The following is a 22,258-nucleotide window of genomic DNA, read 5'->3' as shown; positions in this document are numbered from 1 at the left end:
ATGGCTCGTGCTGCCCTGAGGCTGGCCGGCATCAACCATAACCAGTGTTTCTGGAAGGCCATGCAGGCACAGCTGGGGAGGCGAGGTTCCTCACCTTCCTTGTGCCGTGGATTCCTCTGACTTCTGGTGAGGCCCACGGGTACCTGTTTCAAATAATGTTTGCAAATGTAAAAAATGAACACACCATGTGTGCTAAGTCACTTCGATTGTGTCCGACTCTTTGCGACCGATGGACTGTAGACCGCCAGGTCTCTCTGTCCATGGGGCTTCTCCAGGCAGGAATACTGGCGTGGGTTGCCATGCCCTCCTCCAGGGGATCTTCCTAACACCAGCAGATGGGTTCTTTACCACCCAAAAAAGCCCAAAAAGAAAGTAAAAATGAATGAAATACAAACGGAAGCCCACTGTGTCAGCTGTAGCTCCCAAAACAAGATCACAGAAAGCACCTTTGTGATAATATATGTTTTAATTAGCACCATTAAAAGTTAGATCTGGGGGTCATCTAAAATGACTCCCCTTTCCAAGCTGTGATGAGTACAGATAATATTTCACAGTCGCCGGCAGCACCTGTGGAGTGATTTCTACCACTGACTGTGCCAGGACTGCCCCTTCTACGGGGTCTGAGCCGTGCTCACCCTGGCAGAAAAGGCTGCGTTGCAGTTAGCGGCTCCAGCGTTTAGCGTGGCAGTGTCCGCATCCCAGTGTGGGCTCTCGCTGGAGATTCCCTGGTGGTCGGAGGGGCCGCTGAGGAGACAGGGGCCGAGTCCACTCAGTGGCTGGCTGTAAGGGGCAGAAGGAGCAGAGGGAAAGGAAGGGGTTGATTCAGAGCTGAGGGTAATGCCTGAGTGTGAAGTGTGGGAGGAGGAAGGGGTGGGGTGTTGCCCAGGTTCTGCCTGCGGGCTGAGCTGGTGGCGATGCCATTTACAAAGCCAGGGCTGTCTGTGAGCCTGTGGTCTCTGCTGACGTGTCCCTGTGTTGTCTTTCAGGTCAACGAAATCTATCACGATGAGTCCCTGGGGCCCACATCAATGTCGTCCTGGTGCGGATAATCCTGCTGAGCTACGGGAAGGTGAGTGGGCACTGCAGGCTGGTGCCTTCCAGACTCACCAGGGCCCCCACCTCTGTGGATGAGTGGGGCCCTCCCGTGAGGCAAACCCCTTGAAAAGCCTTTATGTTGGCCAAAACCACCTTGCCTCTCCCAGCTGCCCCGTGTTTTCTGTAAGAAACAGGGAATTTGTGAGCCGCCCCTACTCTTCTTCAACCTCTCTCTTTAAAAATTTAGGTTCAGGTTTGGTGAGACCAACAGCTCAGGAGGTGACTGCCATGGGAAAGCTGGTTTTACCCACAGTTTCTGGCCCTGCAGGGCCCCACAGGAAGCGCCAGGGTTGGTCGGACGCTGGGGGAGGAGAGGGAAACTGTGGGTGAGCCCCTGCATTATGGTTTCCTCGGGAAGGACCAGGTTAATCACGGGTAAGCAGGCTTAGGATGGCCAGTGTGAATCATCTCAGTGGGCTCTGGGGAACCAGGCTGCCTCTTGAGTGCCTCGTACCTGGCCCTTGGGGATTTGCTCTGGGATAATGGGCTGGAGTGTGAGCGCCGATGCAGAGATGGCTGGGGTGTGGACTCTGCATAGGTTGGTCTGCATTTGAAGAGCATATGCTTCAGAGTGAGTGCTTTACTGACTCTGGGAATTGGTTAACCCTGGCAGGGACAGTTCTCCCAGGTCAGCGACAGGCCCTGGATGTCAAAGCAGCAGAAAGCAAGTTGAGATGCCCCTCAGTTTGACTCCTGCCTGTGTCCTCAGCGCGTCCTCTTTCTCATGCCACGTAGCTGCTGTTCTCACTGAGCACTCTCGCCCTTCTTACACCCCTTGAAGCCTTTTCCTATCAGCATGCACAGGTCTATGCAAGCAGGGTTAGGAAGCCGCCAGAAGGAAAGATAACGGGGTGGCCTGAAAGGAGAGCTGGTGGGGAAGGAAGGAGCCTCTCGGTGCCAGCCAGTGTGTGACTGAGCCAGGCCTGTGCTGAGCAACTTGGGAGCACTTTACATGAAATTAACTCAGTCCAAGGACAGGAGCAGGAGGGTGGAGATATGATGATCCCATTTCACAGATAAGGGCTGTGAAACTTACACCGAGGTTTAAGGCAGTTCAGTTGTGTGAGTAGCCAGTGGCATCTGCTCCTTAGATTTCCTGGTGGTCAGATGGAAAGCATCTGCCTACAATGCGGGGAGACCCGGGTTCAGTCCCTGGGTTAGAAGATCCTCTGGAGAAGGATATGGCAACACCTCCAGTACTCTTGCCTGGAAAATCCATGGATGGAGGAGCTTGTAGGCTACAGTCATGGGGTCGCAAAGAGTCGGACACGACTGACGACTTCACTTTCTTTCTTTCTCTGGCTCCTTAGGAGTCCAGCTTCTCACCCTGGCAGCCAAATTCTGAATTCATGGTCTGACCTCACTCAGTATGAATAAAGTCAAGTCATCTTAAGATGAAGCTGAGGCACATCAGGCATAGTAATTAAGTGGAGGTTAAGTCCTCTACTCAGAGGCAGAGTCTTAGTCTCACAAACTGAAATTGAACTGCACACCACATACAAGGCCTGCAGTACAGAAACAACAACGAAGGACTCCGTGATTGGACAAATTCCAGCAATGCTGGACCTTGAGCCCACTTTTCCTGCCTTGGGAGGTGTGTACTTCTCTGTGATGCAAGTGACCACTGTGGAGGATGTAGTCATGGCCCCTCAATGTCCCAAGGACAGCGTAAAATGCAGACTGTCGGAACAAGGGAAATTGCAAAAAACCTAAGTGCAGGAGTCTTTCATTACCTTTCCAAGGACCGCCTTTTAAACAGGTTAACCATTCCCTTAAAAAGCAACAAAAGGGTTTCAAATACCCATGCTCTTATCACAACCTTCTTCTGTTCTACACCACAACTTTTGGTCAAACTCTGTGAGCCAAATTGGCCAGGCTCTGCTTGTGAGAGAGAAAATGATACTTTGGAGACAGACCAAAACAACAACAACCACCTTTCTCTTAAGAAAAACTGACTTTTAGGGTTATTGTCTCACTGTGGACCAAAACGTCTAGGTCTGATTTGACCCTCAAAGGTGGGCAAGGACATCCGGGCTTAGAGGGTGCGCACCCTGCCACTGTGACCTCCTGGGGGCTGCAGGGTGACATGGCTTAGCAGCAGTGACAACCACAGCTTTGCTGTTTTCACCCAGGATCATTCCATCACATATGCGTGGAAGTCTAGTCCTCAACAAAAGCGAGTTGAGACTGTCGTCTTGTTTTAAGGAAGGGAAGGCCCAGCGTGGTGGTGAGTTGGCTCTGCCTTGCCAGTCACAGCTTCCACCTTGTTGGCGTGTGACTCTCAGGCCAGCGTTCACTCTCTCCAGACTCAAGCACGAGTTGCAGTGACCGTCCTGTAGGCTATCGGTCATTGCTTCCCTGGAGGAAAGCCAGGTCGGGGCAGAGAAACAAATTATAATTGGGAAGTAGATTTGTGGGCAGGAGGCTTCCCATGGGGCCACACGTAGGGCTGGCTGGAGGCATCCCGGGACCCCTCTGTGCTCCCGTTGGTGTCACAGCCAAGGGGTGACCAGAGATCACCAGGCTCTTTGTCTAGCATGCCCCACGTACCTGGTCCACCCATCCGTTGTGAGTCGATTTTACTTGCTAACTCTCAGATTTCCCAAAAGGATTTTCCTGCTGTTTGTAGGTAGGCCAATTTCCATCGCTCAGATAGAGATTCTAAAAGTTGGGATTCCGGGGGAGAAGGGCCCTGGCCTGAGATGACAGGCTGGGCTCTGGGAGATGCATTTGGTGGGATGTGCCCTCCCCAGGGGAAGGTCAGCAGCCTCTGGGGTTTGGTCTGCACACAGGGAGGGCCTGCACGAGTTCATGCCTCCCCACTGAGTGATGTGGATTTGTTCTCTTGACAAGTGTGTCCTGAGTATCTGCTGGGTGTGACTGCATCCTGAGTGCTGGAGACACGCAGGGAAAATACAGAGAGAACTCAGGAAGTAATGGGCCCTGACGCTTGCTGGGAAGCAGATGAGATCTGGAGGCTGGGCCTCCAGAAGAGTCAAGTTTGGCCAGGAAGTGAATGGATGAAGGGGGTGGTAGCAAGAGCGCTGTTCCAGGCGAGATCCTGAGAGTATGTGAGAGTAGGGTCGGTGGGAGAGGGAGGCTTGGCTGGCCCTGAGGCTGGGGTCAACCATAACCAGTGTTTCTGGAAGGCCATGCAGGCCATGCTGTGGGGAGGCGAGGTTCCTCACCTTCCTTGTGCCGTGGATTCCTCTGACTTCTGGTGAGGCCCACGGGTACCTGTTCAAATAATGTTTGCAAATGTAAAAAATGAAACACACATGTGTGCTAAGTCACTTCGATTGTGTCCGACTCTTTGCGACCCGATGGACTGTAGCCCGCCAGGCTCCTCTGTCCATGGGGCTTCTCCAGGCAGGAATACTGGCGTGGGTTGCCATGCCCTCCTCCAGGGGATCTTCCTAACCCAGCAGATGGGTTCTTTACCACCCAAAAAAGCCCAAAAAAGAAAGTAAAAAATGATGAAATACAACGGAAGCCCACTGTGTCAGCTGTAGCTCCCAAAACAGATCACAGAAAGCACCTTTGTGATACAGCAATATCTGTTCTTAATTAGCACATTAAAAGTTAGATCTGGGGGTCATCTAAAATGACTCCCCTTTCCAAGCTGTGATGAGTACAGATAATATTTCACAGTCGCCGGCAGCACCTGTGGAGTGATTTCTACCAGTGACTGTGCCAGGACTGCCCCTTCTACGGGGGTCTGAGCCGTGCTCACCCTGGCAGAAAAGGCTGCGTTGCAGTTAGCGGCTCCAGCGTTTAGCGTGGGCAGTGTCCGCATCCCAGTGTGGGCTCTCGCTGGAGATTCCCTGGGGTGGTCGGAGGGGCCGCTGAGGAGACAGGGGCCGAGTCCACTCAGTGGCTGGCTGTAAGGGGGCAGGAGGAGCAGAGGGAAAGGAAGGGGTTGATTCAGAGCTGAGGGTAATGCCTGAGTGTGAAGTGTGGCGAGGAGGAAGGGGTGGGGTGGTGTGCCCAGGTTCTGCCCTGGGGCTGAGCTGGTGGCGATGCCATTTACAAAGCCAGGGCTGGTCTGTGAGCCTGTGGTCTCTGCTGACGTGTCCCTGGTTGTCTTTCAGGTCAACGAAATCTATCACGATGAGTCCCTGGGGGCCCACATCAATGTCGTCCTGGTGCGGATAATCCTGCTGAGCTACGGGAAGGTGAGTGGGCACTGCAGGCTGGTGCCTTCCAGACTCACCAGGGCCCCCACCTCTGTGGGATGAGTGGGGCCCTCCCGTGAGGCAAAGGCCCCCTTGAAAAGCCTTTATGTTGGCCAAAACCACCTTGCCTCTCCCCAGCTGCCCCGTGTTTCCTGTAAGAAACAGGGAATTTGTGAGCCGCCCCTACTCTCCTTTCAACCTCTCTCTTTAAAAATTTAGGTTCAGGTTTGGTGAGACCAACAGCTCAGGAGGTGACTGCCATGGAAAAGCTGGGTTTTACCCACAGTTTCTGGCCCTGCAGGGCCCCACAGGGAAGCGCCAGGGTTGGTCGGGAGGCCTGGGGGAGGAGAGGGAAACTGTGGGTGAGCCCCTGCATTATGGTTTCCTCGGGAAGGACCAGGTTAATCACGGGTAAGCAGGCTTAGGAGTGGCCAGTGTGAATCATCTCAGTGGGCTCTGGGGAACCAGGGCTGCCTCTGAGTGCCTGGTACCTGGCCCTTGGGGATTTGCTCTGGGGATAATGGGCTGGAGTGTGAGCGCCCGATGCAGAGATGGCTGGGGTGTGGACTCTGCATAGGTTGGTCTGCATTTGAAGAGCATATGCTTCAGAGTGAGTGCTTTACTGACTCTGGGAATTGGTTAACCCTGGCAGGGACAGTTCCTCCCAGGTCAGCGAGGCCCTGGATGTCAAAGCAGCAGAAACGCAAGGTTGAGATGCCCCTCAGTTTGACTCCTGCCTGTGTCCTCAGCCTGCGTCCTCTTCTCATGCCACGTAGCTGCTGTTCTCACTGAGCACTCTCGCCCTTCTTACACCCCTTGAAGCCTTTTCCTATCAGCATGCACAGGTCTATGCAAGCAGGGTTAGGAAGCCGCCAGAAGGAAAGATAACGGGGTGGCCTGAAAGGAGAGCTGGTGGGGAAGGAAGGAGCCTCGTGGTGCCAGGCCAGTGTGGACTGAGCCAGGCCTGTGCTGAGCAACTTGGGAGCACTTTACATGAAATTAACTCAGTCCAAGGACAGAGGAGGAGGTGGAGATATGATGATCCCATTTCACAAGTAAGGGCTGTGAAACTTACACCGAGGTTTAAGGCAGTTCAGTGGTGTGAGTAGCCAGTGGCATCTGGCTCCTTAGATTTCCCTGGTGGCTCAGATGGTAAAGCATCTGCCTACAATGCGGGAGACCCGGGTTCAGTCCCTGGGTTAGGAAGATCCTCTGGAGAAGGATATGGCAACACACTCCAGTACTCTTGCCTGGAAAATCCCATGGATGGAGGAGCGTTGTAGGCTACAGTCCATGGGGTCGCAAAGAGTCGGACACGACTGAGCGACTTCACTTTCTTTCTTTCTCTGGCTCCTTAGGAGTCCAGCTTCTCACCCTGGCAGCCAAATTCTGAATTCATGGTCTGACCTCACTCAGTATGAATAAAGTCAAGTCATCTTAAGATGAAGCTGAGGCACATCAGGCATAGTAATTAAGTGGAGGGTTAAGTCCTCTACTCAGAGGCAGAGTCTTAGTCTCACAAACTGAAATTGAACTGCACACCACATACAAGGCCTGCAGTACAGAAACAACAACGAAGGACTCCGTGATTGGACAAATTCCAGCAATGCTGGACCTTGAGCCCACTTTTCCTGCCTTGGGAGGTGTGTTACTCTCTGGTGATGCAAGTGACCACTGTGGAGGATGGTAGTCATGGCCCCTCAATGTCCCAAGGACAGCGTAAAATGCAGACTGTCGGAACAAGGGGGAAATCTGCAAAAAACCTAAGTGCAGGAGTCTTTCATACCCTTTCCAAGACCTTTAACAGGTTACATTCTTAAAGGCACAGGAGTTTCAGATAATACAATGCTTATGCTTAGTTGCTCAGTCGTGTCCGACTCTGCAACCCCATGGACTATAGCCCACCAGGCTTCTCTGTCCATGGAGTTTTCCCTAGCAAGAATACTGGAGTGGGTTGCCATTTCCTACTCCAGGGGATCTTCCCAACCCGGGAACTGAACCCAATGTCTCCTACACTGCAGGTGAATTCTTTACCACTGAGCTGCCTGGGAAGCACAAATAGTATAATGGGTAAAGTTAAATTAGTTATATCATCTTTTCCCTTTGCTATACCTATGGAAAGATATGCCTTCTTTTTGAGGAATCATAGAGTGAAGTCGCTCAGTCGTGTCCGACTCTTTGCGACCCCGTGGACTGTAGCCTACCAGGCTCCTCCCTCCATGGGATTCTCCAGGCAAGAGTACTGGAGTGGGTTACCATTTCCTTCTCCAGGGGATCTTCCCGACCCAGGGATTGAACCCGGGTCTCCCGCATTGGAGGCAGATACTTTAACCTCTGAGCCACCAGGGAATAGAACACTTTACAATTACAAATGTACTTTAGGTTGTAAAGAAAGTTTTAGTGAATTTCATACAGTGAAAATTGTTTGGACTATACTCAGTGCTCTAAAACTAGATGGAGGAAACGGATATATAAAAAGAATAAGTCCAGTCTCTCTGAAAAAAACAAATCTCCTGGGAAGAATACTGTTAGAGCCTCCATTGCAGACTATTGGGAAAACCAATCAAAATGAGAGTTCAGTTCAGTTCAACCACTCAATCGTGTCCGACTCTTTGTGACCCCATGAATTGTAGCATGTCGGGCCTCCCTGTCCATCACCAATTTCCAGAGTTCACCCAAACTCATGTCCGTCTAGTCGGTGATGCCATCCAGCCATCTCATCCTCTGTCGTCCCCTTCTCCTCCTGCCCCCAATCCCTCCCAGCATCAGAGTCTTTTCCAATGAGTCAACTCTTCGCATGAGGTGGCCAAAGTATTGGAGTTTCAGCTTTAGCATCAGTCCTTCCAATGAACACCCAGGGCTGATCTCCTTTAGAATGGACTGGTTGGATCTCCTTGCAGAGTACTAGAGATCAAAACCTGTGGAGTGTGGCCAAAGCTGTATTCAGAGGCAGGCGCCTTCCAAGATCACACTGAGCGAATGAAAACAAGTTAACCCTCTATTCAACTCAGTGAGTTAGAACAGGTATCAACAACTACCCAAACCCCAAAACCTAAGGAAAGTAAAAATAAGGAAATAGTTTAGAAAAAGGCAAAAATCAATAAAGTAGAAAACAGAAAGTAACAATAGGATCCATTGAGAAGCGAGCCTTGGGAAAAGCAAACCTTTGGCATATTTAGTCTAGAAAAAAGAGAGGAAGCATAAACTAAAAGATCGGAAAGCACGCGTACAATGCAGCCCACGGTGGGGTGCTTTTCCTGGCTGAAGGGAAAGCTTTGGGGGCAGTTGCTGCCCTATACTCGGCTGTTGGGAGATCTCTGCCTGGGCCTTTTCCCTACCCCTCCACCCTGACACCCAGTGGTGGTCTGTGAAGGAGGGGTGTGCACGCCTTCCTCTGCAGGTAAGCAGGCAGTTTGTGGCAGGGTGGTACATTCTAGGCAAGTAGGCACAGCATACAGCGGGGTAAGGCCAGGGTGACCCACGCCCAGTGATACAGTTCCAGCCTCCGTTTGCTGACACAGGGCTTTGGAACGTCCGATGGGGCTTGTGCATCCCCGTAAGCGCTGTCATCAGCGTGTTCCCTGCTCCTCCCCCTCGCTCCCCCTCCTCTGGCTGGGTTCCCCTTTCCTGGCCTGAGACCCCTCATTAGCATCCTTCAGCATCTGAGGAACTTTGAGTCTGGTAGCATGAGGGACGGGCATGATTATATCCAGCCCCCTCCCCACTTTTTGCCTCTGCAGAGGACAGCGGGTAGAAAGAGGAGAAGAGCTACCAAGTGGTCAGGACACTGAGAGGAAAAACTGGAGGGTTGTGTGTGGGTAACTGCCCACCAGTGCTGGTGACGTTTTGGTTCTTATTTGGCCTGGGAACTGTCTGTCTCCTTCCCAATGTTGATTACGCCATGGAACAAAGCCTTGGTTATTTTAACTACTTCCTGACAGGCTTTGGGCTAAACTGTCCCCGCCCAAAGATGTGTCTTCTTGTTTTTCTTTCCTCAAGTATCTCACACAGGTAGAAACTTGGTAGAGACCAGTAGAAAACCTGAAGGTAAGATTTTGAGAAACTCTGGGTCAGGGGCCCAGAAGGTCTTGGGAAATTCAGGATTTTTTGGGGAAATGGGAAACCCCATAATCATGTGGGAACTCAAGTACTTCACTGTTTTCAAAGTTATCTTAAAATTACCTCTAAATAGAGAATCAGATAACCCGTTTTTGCCAGTATATTTTATTCATTTGCAAGGAATTATTAAGCAAAGATAATGCAATATCATATAGACAATTTCGGAATCTATATGTGTTCTAATATCCACCCAGTTTCTCTTTCAGGCCAATATGATTCCTACATGCGAAGTTGCCAAAGGTAGCTTATCTATGACAAAGTACAGACCTGTTTCACTTTTAAAAATAGATGTAAAAAGTCCTGAGGCTTTAAGCCTTTCATTCAACAATGCATAGAGAGAAACTCCCCTCGTGATTAAATAGGGCTTATTATAGGAAGGTGATGATTGTTTACTATCCGAAAGTCTGCTCATCCAGTTTGCCACATCCGTTCGCCTAAGGACAAAGCTCATCGTCTAACAAGCACTTTTTGAGAGGTCGCAGAGTCGGACACGACTGGAGCGACTTAGCAGCAGCAGCAGCAGCAACGCGTCACGTGCTCCCACGCTTCACTGTCGTGCTCCCGGACCTCGGGGGCTGCTCTGGAGTGGAGGTGCAGACAGGGGAACAGTTATAACTGAGGGTTCAGGGACTTGGCAGGGGAAAGGTGGGGCAGGCCGTCCTTCCTTAGAGGGCAAGGCAGGTGACTGGCGGAGGTGACTTTACAGCCACAGGGAGGGAGTGAAGAAGGGGACGAACCAGCACAGGGACGTTTCAAGTTAAAGGCAGGAAGAGAGCAGGCTGTGGGAGGAACAGGGGGCAGCTGACTCTGACTGAAGCGGACAGTGCAAGGTGGGAAAACAGCAGAAGCTGGTGCTGAAGAAGCTAGCTGGAAGGAGCGGATCCTGAGGGCTCTGTACCTCCTGCCAAGGGGGTTGGTTTTCTCACTAGGGCGGTTTCTAGCAGGAGAGTAACATGATCCGATTTGCATTTCTAAGAAGATCCCCGGGCTTCAGTGTGCAGAATGGCCGTGGGAGTGGTGGCTTGGGAGAAAGTGGGCAGCGTCAAAGGGAGGACAGTCGTGGGCTGTCCTGGGACCATAGCCACAGAGAAGGGAGAGAATTTTAGGAGGCCACCAGGAGGGGATGGGTGCTACGTGGATGAAGGTGAAAGGACACTGAACTTGTGCCTTGGGCAGCCTGCTAGGTGATGAGGCAGCCCCTGAGGTGGAGAGCACAGGAGGGGACGCAGCACGTGGGGGAGAAAGGCAGCGAGCTCAGAGGAGATGTGTTGGGTCTGGGGCGCCTTGTGCCATTCCAGGAGAGCCAGCCAGGGAGACACTGGCACGCGGGGCTGAAGCCTGGAGAGCAGAGGAGTGCATCCTTTGCAAAGGCATGGGTGGGGTGCACAGGGGGGCACCCCAAGTCTGGGGCACCTGGCAAAGCCCAGGAGCCCCTGCTGAAGGCACCAGCAGGGCAAGGAGCCTGATCAGCTCCTTGGGAGCTGAGAGGGTGAGAACTGGTAACAGATGGTAACATCACAACCCAAATTTTATTTAAAGGTAGAAAAAGAAGCACATTGTCCCTAAAAGTGTTCTGCATTGCTAATTCTTAGGATGTTCTTAGATATTTGCATAGGAGAATAGAGGGGTTCCATGGTCAAATGAGTCTGGGAAAGGCTTATACGGCAAAGTAAAACAGGTGTTTCTGACAACAAAAATTCTCAGACTTTACTATGAAAATGTGCAGGGTGAAGCTCTAAGAGGTGGGTCAAACACATGGCTTCTCAAAATTCTTTCTCAACAGAACCCTTTTCCTCATGGAATCAACGTTCTACAGAATTTGCTTTGGGAAATGCTGCCCTTTTGAGACAGTTCCAGTAAAATGGGCAACAAGAGAGAGACACGTAACTTTGTTACTGAGGTTTTGGAAATTCTCAGTTCCGTTCAGATCAGTCGCTCAGTCATGTCCGACTCCTTGCGACCCCATGAACCGCAGCACGCCAGGCCTCGCTGTCCATCACCAACTCCGGGAGTCCACCCAAACCCATGTCCATTGAGTCGGTGATGCCATCCAACTATCTCTATCGTCATCCTCTATCGTCTCCTTCTCCTCCTGCCCTCAATCTTTCCCAGCATCAGGGTCTTTTCAAATGACTCAGTTCTTCACATCAGGTGGCCAAAATACTGGAGTTTCAGCTTCAGCATCAGTCCTTCCAAAGAACACCCAGGCCTGATCTCCTTTAGAATGGACTGGTTTGATCTCCTTGCAGTCCAAGGGACTCTCAAGAGTCTTCTCCAACACCACAGTTCAAACACATCAATTCTTCGGCGCTCAGCTTTCTTTATAGTCCAACTCTCACATCCATACATGACTACTGGAAAAACCATAGCCCTGACTAGACGGACCTTTATTGGCAAAGTAATGCTTTTTAATATGTTGTCTAGGTTGGTCATAACTTTCCTTCCAAGGAGTAAGCATCTTTTAATTTCATGGCTGCAGTCACCATCTGCAGTGATTTTGGAGCCCCGAAAAATAAACTCAGCCACTGTTTCCACTATGTCCCCATCTATTTGCCATGAAGTGATGGGACCGGATGCCATGATCTTAGTTTTCTGAATGTTGAGCTTTAAGCCAACTTTTTCACTCTCCTCTTTCATTTTCATCAAGAGGCTCTTTAGTTCTTCACTTTCTGCCATAATATCATATGACATGAAACCAGTATCCAAGGAGAGTAGATAATATTACAATTGTTGGCTGATACTTATGTGCCTGGAAAACTCCCGGCACAAAAAAATCCATTGGAAAACTTTTAGGGTTAAGAAAGGAGTTTAGTGACATGGCCAAATATAAGATAATTACACAAAGCCCAATAATTTCTGTGTAAACTCACAATGCCCTGATATGTGCATGCCTGCACGCTAAATCGCTTCAGTCGTGTCTAACTCTTTGCGACCCTGTGGACTGTAGCCCACCAGGCTCCTCTGTCTATGAGATTCTCCAGGCAAGAATATTGGAATGGGTTGCCATGCCCTCTTCCAGGGGGTCTTCCTGACCCAGGGATCCAACCCTCATCTCTACCTGCATTGACAGGTGGGTTCTTTACCATTAGTGCACCTGGGAAGCCCTACAATGCCCTGGTAGTAAAGATAGCAGGGAAAGAAAAGTTCCATTTAGAATAGTAACCAAAAATACAAAATATCTGGCCTAGTCCTAACAAGACAATGTAAGACCTACATATAGGAAGAACATTGCACATTGTTAATGGGGCTTCCCTGGTAGCTCAGCTGGTAAGGAATCTGCCTGCAATGGAGGAGACCCCTGTTTGATTCCTGGGTTGGGAAGATCCCCTGGAGAAGGGATAGGCTACCTACTCCAGTATTCTTGGGCTTCCCTGGTGGCTCAGACAGGAAAGACTCCACCTGCAATGTAGGAGCCTTGGGATTGATCCCTGGGTTGTGAAGATCCCCTGGAGGAGGGCATGGGACCCACCCCAGTATTCTGGCTTGGAGAATCCCATGGACAGAGGAGCCTGGCGGGCTACAGTTCCTGGGGTCACAAAGAGTTGGACATGACTGAGCAACTAAGCACAATGATAGGAAAAAACTAAAAATACACAAAGAGACACATGCTGTTCCTTATGGGAATACTGGGCATTGTAGTAATGTTGATTTTTTCCTAGATTAATAATTGGAAACTTGATGAAATGATTCTGAGATTCATCTACAAGCATAAACATTCAAGAATGGTCGGGAAAACCTTGAAAGCCAAGCAGATAAAAAGGATTTACTACAAACACCTTGAAAGCAAAAATAAGTAAAATTGTACTATATTCGCATAAATGTTAACAGATCAACTGAATAAAATATATAACTCTGAAAATACCTCTCATAAATAAAATGTGATAATATAAATGGAATGGTTATTAAGTATTAGAATAAATATATGATAAATAGTAAATATCTCAGATGATATATATATACCAATAAAATTCAGCTATTTAAGTCATACAAATCAAGAAGAAAATATTCATTGTCAAGGGATTCCTAAGCAAAAATATAGTAGAAAGGGTTGTAAAGGGGAAGATAGATATATTTGAGTACTTAAAATATAAAATTGTCAAAAAACACCATCAAAAGGCAAACCACAGTGAGGAAGAGCATTTGCAATATGGAAAAATACTCTAATATATGAAGAGTCCTAGGAAAAACAGCCTTGGCAATTGACATAAGCAATTAACTAAAGAAAAAATACGTGTTGCAAAAAAGAGAAAATATTGAGCTTTACCATTAATCAATAAGTAAATAAAATGGTTTACCATTTTAAAAGCATCTAAAGATTTGCTGCTGGTTTGGGTGAATGCAGCGGTACGCTCTTCCATTTTCCAGTGTAAATGTGCACACATTTCTAGAAGGAAATGTGACCGTTGGTCACTTCCCTTTGAAAGGTTCTTCATGCCTGCCCCCGGTCCCTCATTCCTTTCTGTGATTCTGTTCTAAAGCAGCTAACAGCCTTGCGCATGAAGTTTTAGGCCTAAGCCAAAGGTCGTGGCCTTATTGCTAAGTGTAAACAACTGGAAGCAATCTAAACTGTCTGCCAATAAGGGTCTAGTTACATAAATTACACCACATCTCTGTGGTGGGTTATTCAGTTCAGTTCAGTCGCTCAGTCGTGTCTGACTCTTTGCAACCCCATGAACCGCAGCACGCCAGGCCTCCCTGTCCATCACCAACTCCCAGAGTTCACTCAGACTCATGTCCATCGAGTCAGTGATACCATCCAACCATCTCATCCTCTGTTGTCCCCTTCTCCTCCTGCCCTCAATCTTTCCCAGCATCAGAGTCTTTTCAAATGAGTCAGCTCTTTGCATCAGGTGGCCAAAATTATGGAGTTTCAGCTTCAACATCAGTCCTTCCAATGAACAGCCAGGACTATATCTCCTTTAGGATGGACTGGTTGGATCCCCTCGCAGTCCAAGGGACTTTCAAGAATCTTCTCCAACACCACAGTTCGAAAGCATCAGGTCTTCAGTGCTCAGCTTTCTTTATAGTCCAACTCTCACATCCATACATGACCACTGGAAAACCATAGCCTTGACTAGACAGACCTTTGTTGACAAAATGATGTCTCTGCTTTTTAATATGCTGTCTAGATTGGTCATAACTTTCCTTCCAAGGAGTAAGCATCTTTTAATTTCATGGCTGCAGTCACCATCTGCACTGATTTTGGAGCCAGAAAAATAGTCAGTCACTATTTCCACTGTTGGCCCGTCTGTTTGCCATGAAGTGATGAGACCAGATGCCATGATCTTCGTTTTCTGAATGTTGAGCTTTAAGCCAACTTTTTCACTCTCCTCTTTCACTTTCATCAAGAGGCTCTTGAGTTCTTCTTCACTTTCTGCCATAAGGGTGGTGTCATCTGCATATCTGAGGTTATTGATATTTCTCCCGGCAATCTTGATTCCAGCTTGTGCTTCTTCCAGCCCAGTGTTTCTCATGATGTACTCTGCACATAAGTTAAATAAGCAGGGTGACAATATACAGCCTTGACGTACTCCTTTTCCTATTTGGAACCAGTCTGTTGTTCCATGTCCAGTTCTAACTGTTGCTTCCTGACCTGCATACAGGTTTCTTAAGAGGCAGGTCATGTGGTCTGGTATTCCCATCTCTTTCAGAATTTTCCACAGTTGATTGTGATCCACACAGTCAAAGGCTTTGGGATAGTCCAATAAAGCAGAAATAGATATTCTTCTGGAACTCTCTTGCTTTTTCAGTGGTGGGTTATTAGACTAGCAATAAATCCCATTTTCAAAGCATGTGTAAGGGCTTTGGCAAATAGTTACAGCATAAAGTCAAGTTGGTTTGCTTTTGGGGAAAGAAGGGTATAAGCTTCCAGTATTATAATCTCAATTTTGTGTACAAATTATACCAGAAGGGACTGAAGAAATACATACAATGTGAACAGTACTTATCTCCGGGTAGTAGGTCATGGATTTTTATTTTCTTCCTTCTACTTTGCTGAATTTTCTTAATGTATCATGGTAAGGATGTTTCTTTTATACTTGTGGGTTTCTTTTATACACTTATAGCACATTTTTAACTGTGGAAAAATTGTTTATTTTTTTTAAAAAGCAATAATTTAAAAATGAGAGAGTCCAAGTATTTCTGTTTAACTGAGCGCTAGCACCTGGAGAAGGGTCCCTAGTGGCGTGCCGCAAGTGCCGTGCCCAGCGTTCTATTTCTGATTTGAAGGAGGATGCAGGAAGGACTTCACGCTTTACTTGGCACCTCTTCTCTGTGATGGCTTGGAGGTAGTGGAGAGGCCTCAGTTCTTCCGCCCTGTGGGCAATCTTGCCTTTCCTGGGCCTGGGCCTGGGCCTGGGACCTCTGTCACCCGAGTGTCTGTGGAAACTTCGGGCAGGCCACCTCGGCTAGAGGGGGATGCAGGCTGCTCCCAGTGCGCGGCCTCGCCTGCAGGTGAGGTCGGGTGATGAGGTGTGGCAGGGCCCGCCCTCGTGGCCACGGCCAGGCTGGCCACCGCTCCTTACGTTCCACCTTGTCGGGAGAGGTTCTGCTTTGCCTGGGCCGTGTTCATACCCTCGGAGTCCCCCACAGGCAGAGTGAGGGTACGGGGAGTGGGCATGGGCCCCTTGTGACGCTACAGCCTCCTCTTTCTGGGGATGGTGTGGGGAGGGTGGGCCATGGGGCTGACCGGAGCCCCTGGCCAACGAGATAGGTGGCCGCAGCCCACCTGGGCAGTGGGACAGCTCCGGCGAGACCAGGACCGATGCAGTGAGAAGTGAGAGGGCGCGGGGGGACCGAGGTCCCCGCTCACCTCCCTGACTTCCTGCTGGGAAGCTAGGAATCCGTGGTGGTGAGGTGATGGGAAGGGAGAAAGTGGAGCTTGATGCGCACTTGCGGCAGAGCGCAGACTGCACCCGCTGTACCCTAGCAGGGCACAGCTGCGCAGACTCAGACCTCTGCCACGGAGTTCAGAGGTGTCAGGATAGAGGACATGCCAGGATGTAGAGTTAGATCCCCGTATCCATCCACAGCCCCCAAGCCTGGCCAGAAAGGACAAGATGCTGCTGCCCCTCCGCCTGGGCCCAGGGACGGAGCAGAGCTCAGCCGTCTCCTGCAGCCGAGCCTCCCCCGTGCCATGCCCCATGCCCTGCCCGTCGCCCCCACCTCCACACCCCTCCTGTTCTCAGGAAGCCATGGGGGAGGCTGCCGCCCCTCAGAGCCTGTGTGTCCTGCAGGGTTCCAGAAAGTTACAGGGCTAGACTCGGGCCTCCTCAGCAAGTTGCGGGATTGTAAGAGGCAAGCGGGGTCCAAGGTGGGGATCTCACTTTGCTCCGGGAGGACATGCTGCAGAAACACAGGCGGGGTGCGGATAGGAGAGTCAGGAGGACATGGCTGGCCGACCACGTCCATGGAGGCTGGTGCTGGACAGACATCGGATGCAGAGGGGCTGGGGCTCTGGAGTGGGTGCACCTCGCATGGGAGCCCAGGGACAGTGTGGGATGCTTGGCTGTGGGCTCAGGGGCAACACCCTTGGGAAAGGAGGGGTCACTCCACAGACCTGAAGCAATCAAACGGGAAGTCTACAGTGACAGTCCCTGCAGAGTAGGTGCCAGGGCCAAGGATGCCAGGCCAGACAGACAGAGCACCTCAGAGCCGGAGGTGACACCACTGACCAGTATTTCTGCAAGTACATTTAAAAAGAATAACTGGAACAGGGAAATGTGGTAAAACCAAGATTATTCATGAATACCAGCCCCGGCTTTTTATTATTAAGTTCCATAGACATAAAGTCACTCCATCAAACTGCTATGAAAGTTTCCCATTTCTGTACTTATCTCATTGTGGGTGATATCAGTTTGTGTCCACCAGCCACAGACTCCACTTGGCAGAGTGCTGGGGGTAGCCCTGTTTCCAGGGCTCTCAGGGACCTCAGGAAGTGGGAGGACCCATCTCTTGGGCAGATGGATCCTGGGATGTGCCTGCCCCCAGGCCTGGGGCACCAGCTTCCCATGAGTCCACCAGGAAACAGGGTGGTTTTGGAGTGGTGAGCACCATGAAGGAGACAGAACACCCAGTGCCCTGGATGGGGTGATCCAGAGAGGACTGCCTGGCTGGCACTCGTGTAGAGGGAGTGAGCTCTGCTTGTTGCAGGAAAAGCCAGGAAGGGCTTCTGGACGAGAGTCACAAATAGAGTTTGGCTCCCAAGGAGAATGGATTCCGATGAGCTGCTCTTAAAGGAGCCACGTGCTTCCTGACAGTGAGTGAGGCCCTGTCCCTGCGAGGCTTGAAGCACAGAAAGGCCAAGGGGACTGCAGGCTGACCCCTGCCAGGAGAGGGCCCTGAGCTGTGTCCTCCAAGGTCTGCAGAGTCAGGGCAAGGGGGTGGGTCTGGGAGCAGTGAGAGGGAGACCCAGACTGGGGGCAGAAAGTGGCCTGGGTATTCAGATTCTGCTATTCATTCCAAGCTGTGATGGAAGCAGACCAGCTTCCCTGCCCTCTGCTCACCTTGCACCTGTCCCCCGGCCCCACCGAGGCCCCGCTGGGGATAAAATCGGGTGTGCTTGTGCAAAGGACATGTTTGTCTTCCAGCTTATGAGGAGCCTCTGAGTTGTCTCAAGTTTTTCCTAAAACAACATTTTTCTCCATTTCTTAAAAAAAAAAAAAAAAACTCAGCAGAAGAAAAGAGATTATCTCATTTTATACAATATGCCATCAGCCAGGGAGCAGAACACCAGCAAGGCTTGAGGGTTGCATAGCAACTGGCTTTTCAATTGATTTTTTTGAGAAGGAACCAAAGCTACTGAACTGTTCTCATTTTAAATATTTCCTAAGATGATGAAAATCAAAGCAAATGGAAATCAGAGACTTGGGGACAATCAGAGAACAGAAGGTATCTTGTTGTGAAAGACCAGGTCAAGACAAAGTATGGAACGCTCCTAGGAATTTTTCAGCATTAGAACAGAAGGGTCGGAGAAATTCTGACTGTGAGTCTCTCAGGGGAAGGCAAGAGAAGAAAGTGCTGGGGCAGGTCTCAGTGTTCAAGGGGCTGGTGCCACCACCCTCTTCCTGCATATGCCGACCTGATATGGACCTCTGCCTCCCTGACTGTGTGGGGGCTGTGTAGGGGATTCAGACATCCCAGGGACAGCCCCCTGTTTCCTCAGGGTGAGGACACCCCCAACCCCCAACCATTTGGCGCCAGGCCTGGTGCCCAGCCCCTGGCCATTATGGCCCACCTCCTGAGCCAGAGTCTCCAGGGTCCAGAGAAGAACAGGAAGCATTGGAGACAGATGTGCCCTACAGGCTTGAGCTGGGAAGGTTCATTTGAAGAGTCTTGAGCTGGCAGCTTGGCTTTCTCTGGGAATAGATTCCCAGCCTCTGGGAGGATGTCTGGAATGTGCCTTGATGATCCGGGAGTCCTGGCCCTCACTGGTGTTGGGAGTGTGGATGCCTGTGGTGAGGTTTGAGCTCTAGGTACTCCCTGGCACCCCAGAGCAGCCTGGAGAAGACCCTCAGCTTGGTGCTGATTCTGGCCCCTGTCGGTCCTTGTGAGTCATTTACCATCGTTGAGCCTTAGGGTCCTCTGTAAGGTGAGCGCGCACCAGCGATGGCAGCAGGGGGCGAGGCTTCCTGCAAGTCTCAGCCTGCAGCGCCCTCTTTGGGTCGGGTCCTGTCTGCAGCCCCTTGTGTGACTTCACTCACCTCACCCTACCCTCACAGCAGCTCTCTGGGGCTCTTACCTCAGCCCCCCTCCACCCGACCCCCCTACCCCCACCCTACCCCCCCTACCCCCACCCTACCCCCCCCACCCCGCCCCGCCGCCCCGCCGACAGGACTGGTGAGGACTGCCGAAGTCACACAACGGAGAGCAAGCGGCTTTGCTCAGGGAGGCTGGGTTGGGCTGTTTTTCCACAGGGCTCCTTGGGTTTGCTCCCCTTGGGGGTTTCCCATGGCAGGGTTCCCCCCTCAGAGGGCGAGTTTGCAGCTCCCCACCTTGGGGATGCTCATGGCATCCAGCAGGAAGAAGTCGGGATGCTCCTCAGCATCGTTCAGCACGCAGACTGACCTGCACCGCAGAGAATTTCCTGCCTTGCATTTTAGCAGTGTGGACGTTGAGAAGGGAGCTCTGCTTTCTTGAACCCAGCAGATCTGGACTCTGCTCTGTGCACGCGGTCCTGTGCTTCTTTGGGAGGGCGAGTTTGCGGGGTGGCGGGGGGGACCCTCTGGGGTCAGAGCAGTTGAGAAGCTTTCGGTTGGCTCCCGCTGGGTGGCAATATTGAAGATGCTGATCGCCGTGGCCGGAAGCGCCTGAGCTCCCAGCTGTACGCTGCGGTTGGGGAGGGGGCGCCCGGGACCGTGGAGCAGGGAACATGTCCAGGGGCACAGGGCCGATGACAGCGAAGCAGGCTTCCGCCCCCAGGGCGCGGAGCTGCCTGGGGAGCCGCACCATCACTCGCAGGTGCCTTGGTGTGTGGGATTGGTGATCTGAGGGATCCCCTGACACATCCTGGAACCTGCGGAGCCTCCGCGCTGCTGGCCCCACATTGCTCCTGTCTCCTTGACTAAAGGAGGTAAGAGCGTAAATAATTCAGCTCATTCTAGAGCAAACAATGGAGATGTCAGAGAGCAGAGATTGGGACAGAACTTTCTGCAGAAGTCTTAATTGATTTGTTTAATGTGGGACCCCAGAGGCTGGCTGGGGCCTTCCGTTTGAGCCGGTGGCCGGCGTCTCAGGAGCAGCAGCCCTTTGATCCTGGCGCACGAGGCTCCCTCTGCTGTTCCTGCGGCAGCGGCGCCACCTGGTGGCCACCTCGGCTCTCGCCCTTCCTTTCCTGTCCTGCCTGCGGAGGGGTGATGAGGCCCCACACACAGAACGCCTTCAGAGGTGGCGTGGCTTCCAGACGCCCCTCCGAGGCATTTTATTTGTATGTATTGCAGCCCTAGAGAAAGAATCCAAAGATTTTTTTCCTCCTGTGTGCTTTCGTCTCGCTCCTTCGTGGTCTTTGATGCCCGCGGAGGTTGTCAGGACAGTGGAACCAAGCTGACGGGGTGGGAGCAGGTTATTCTGCCGTTTTTCTAGACCCTTGAGGTGCGCATCCAATCTGAGGCTGACTGCTCCACACTTATTCAGCCTGCCCGTGAAGCTCACAGCTTTCCCAGCTCTGTGATCCTCGGTGATGTCAAGTTCGCCAAAGTGACCATCCTTCATCATCACAGTTAGAAGCCCGTCAATGACTTTGGAGCATGGCCTAATGGGCACCTGGCGTTTGCCCCTCTCTTCAGCACTGTTAATATTCTTCAGCGCATCAGCCCGGACAGCCACACCCACTACTGTGGCGGCACGGAAAGACTGCGGGATCGCCATTGCTTCTGAAAGAAAGACAGACACGTCTCTTGTCCTTGCTTGGATAGGACTACAGCCCATACGTGGCAAAGACATGGGATGGAGGGCTGTGAGTGTGATTCAGGCGGCCGAGCAGTGTGCGGAGATCCCACCAGAGCCCGAGTGACCCTTGTGGGTGTCCAGACCTCCCTCCTGGGCCCTCTGCCTGGACAGCTCTGTCTGTGAAGAGCCCTTCAAGGCAGGCAGAACCTATGGGAAGGCTGGCAGCTCTCAGGAAGGGGGAGAAGTAGGCCAAGGAAGGGTTGAGTCTGGGGTGCAGTCTTCTGCCTAGAAGCTCATGGGTGGTTGTTTGGGGGTGGGGGTTGCCTCTGGGTAACACTTCACCTGGTGTTTTGATTCTTTTGAGCCTCCGATCCACTGACCTTACTTGAATCCCCAGCTGGCTCTAAACTATTCCCCCAGGAGCTGCACCTGAGAAGCAGCAGAGCTCCCCAAAGGAAAACTGCTGAACTTTTACCAAGGAGGAAACCTGGGCCCAGAAAGATCATCCCTGGCCTGTGTCCCAGGGCACTGCAGACTCTCCCTTGCATGCGCCTGAGTGGTCCTCTCCTGCGCCTCCTCCACAAGCTCCGTGGCCAGAAACCATACTTCCTCCGCTGCCAGCTGGCTTGCTCGTCTCCTGCCACCTCACGGTCCTGACTGTGTCCTCTCTCCTCACTGACTCAGCTCTTTGTAAAATGCACATAGGTCTGGCACCTGCCGCACAGCACGGGGCACAGTGCCCCCTCCTGAGCTCTCCACGCCAGCACGGTGGAGGACACCAGCCCTTAATTCCTTGAGAATGGCCAGAACCTTGGGAGAATTGGAATGTGGGCAAAGAAACAGGAAGTCCAAGCAGCTCCTGACTGTGGATGTCAGACACTGACATCACCTTCCTCCAGGCCCCATCTGGGCTGCAAGTTCCCAGGGCCCAGCACACGGCCACTGCTCTTTTGTGATCTGCCTCTTCAGGGCCACCTCGTCCTGGTGGAACCCCTCTGAGCCCTTCCTTCTGCCCCTCCCCTTGGGGAGTCTCCTCAGAAACCAAAAGCAGGGAGAGAGTCCCAGACAACTTCTGCTCTGGGTCCTGTGGCACAGACCCCTGTGGGCCTGGAGAACAGAAGTGATGGGCTGCTTCTTGGAGTGGAGGAAGGGAAGACAAGGGAAGAACAAAACACAAATCAATACTTCAGTAAATTATCCTGCCACAGCAGTGAGATCACGGTGGCTGCTGAGAGGGGCTAGGAACCTGGGCTGAATCCAAGGGCCTGGTGTCTGGGAGGCAGGAGGCACTCACCAGCAAGCCAGTGTTGGGTGTAGCCCTGAAGGGCCTTTATTCCAAGGTTCCTTACCTGGTGACGTGAGGGATGTGTTTTCTTTGGTCCACAGAACCTCTTTGTGGGCTTCACAGGTGGCTCAGATGGCAAAGAATCCGCCTGCAATGCAGGAGACCCAGGTTTGATCCCTGGGTCAAGAAGACGCCCTGG

General features: G+C 51.4%; 1 protein-coding gene across 2 annotated transcripts in view; it reads left to right on the top strand.

Moving 5' to 3' along the window:
- ADAMTS2 (ADAM metallopeptidase with thrombospondin type 1 motif 2) overlaps positions 1-22,258 on the top strand; it is a 260,395-nt gene that overhangs the window by 175,148 nt on the left and 62,989 nt on the right. For both annotated transcript variants that reach the window (XM_018051595.1, XM_018051596.1), the window contains exon 5: positions 5,187-5,270. In XM_018051595.1, coding sequence (XP_017907084.1) covers positions 5,187-5,270 — 84 coding nt within the window. The remainder of the gene's footprint in view (positions 1-5,186; positions 5,271-22,258) is intronic.

Source organism: Capra hircus, chromosome 7, assembly GCF_001704415.2.
Source record: "Capra hircus breed San Clemente chromosome 7, ASM170441v1, whole genome shotgun sequence".
Classification (NCBI taxonomy): domain Eukaryota; kingdom Metazoa; phylum Chordata; class Mammalia; order Artiodactyla; family Bovidae; genus Capra; species Capra hircus.
This window is presented reverse-complemented; position numbering and strand designations above follow the sequence as displayed.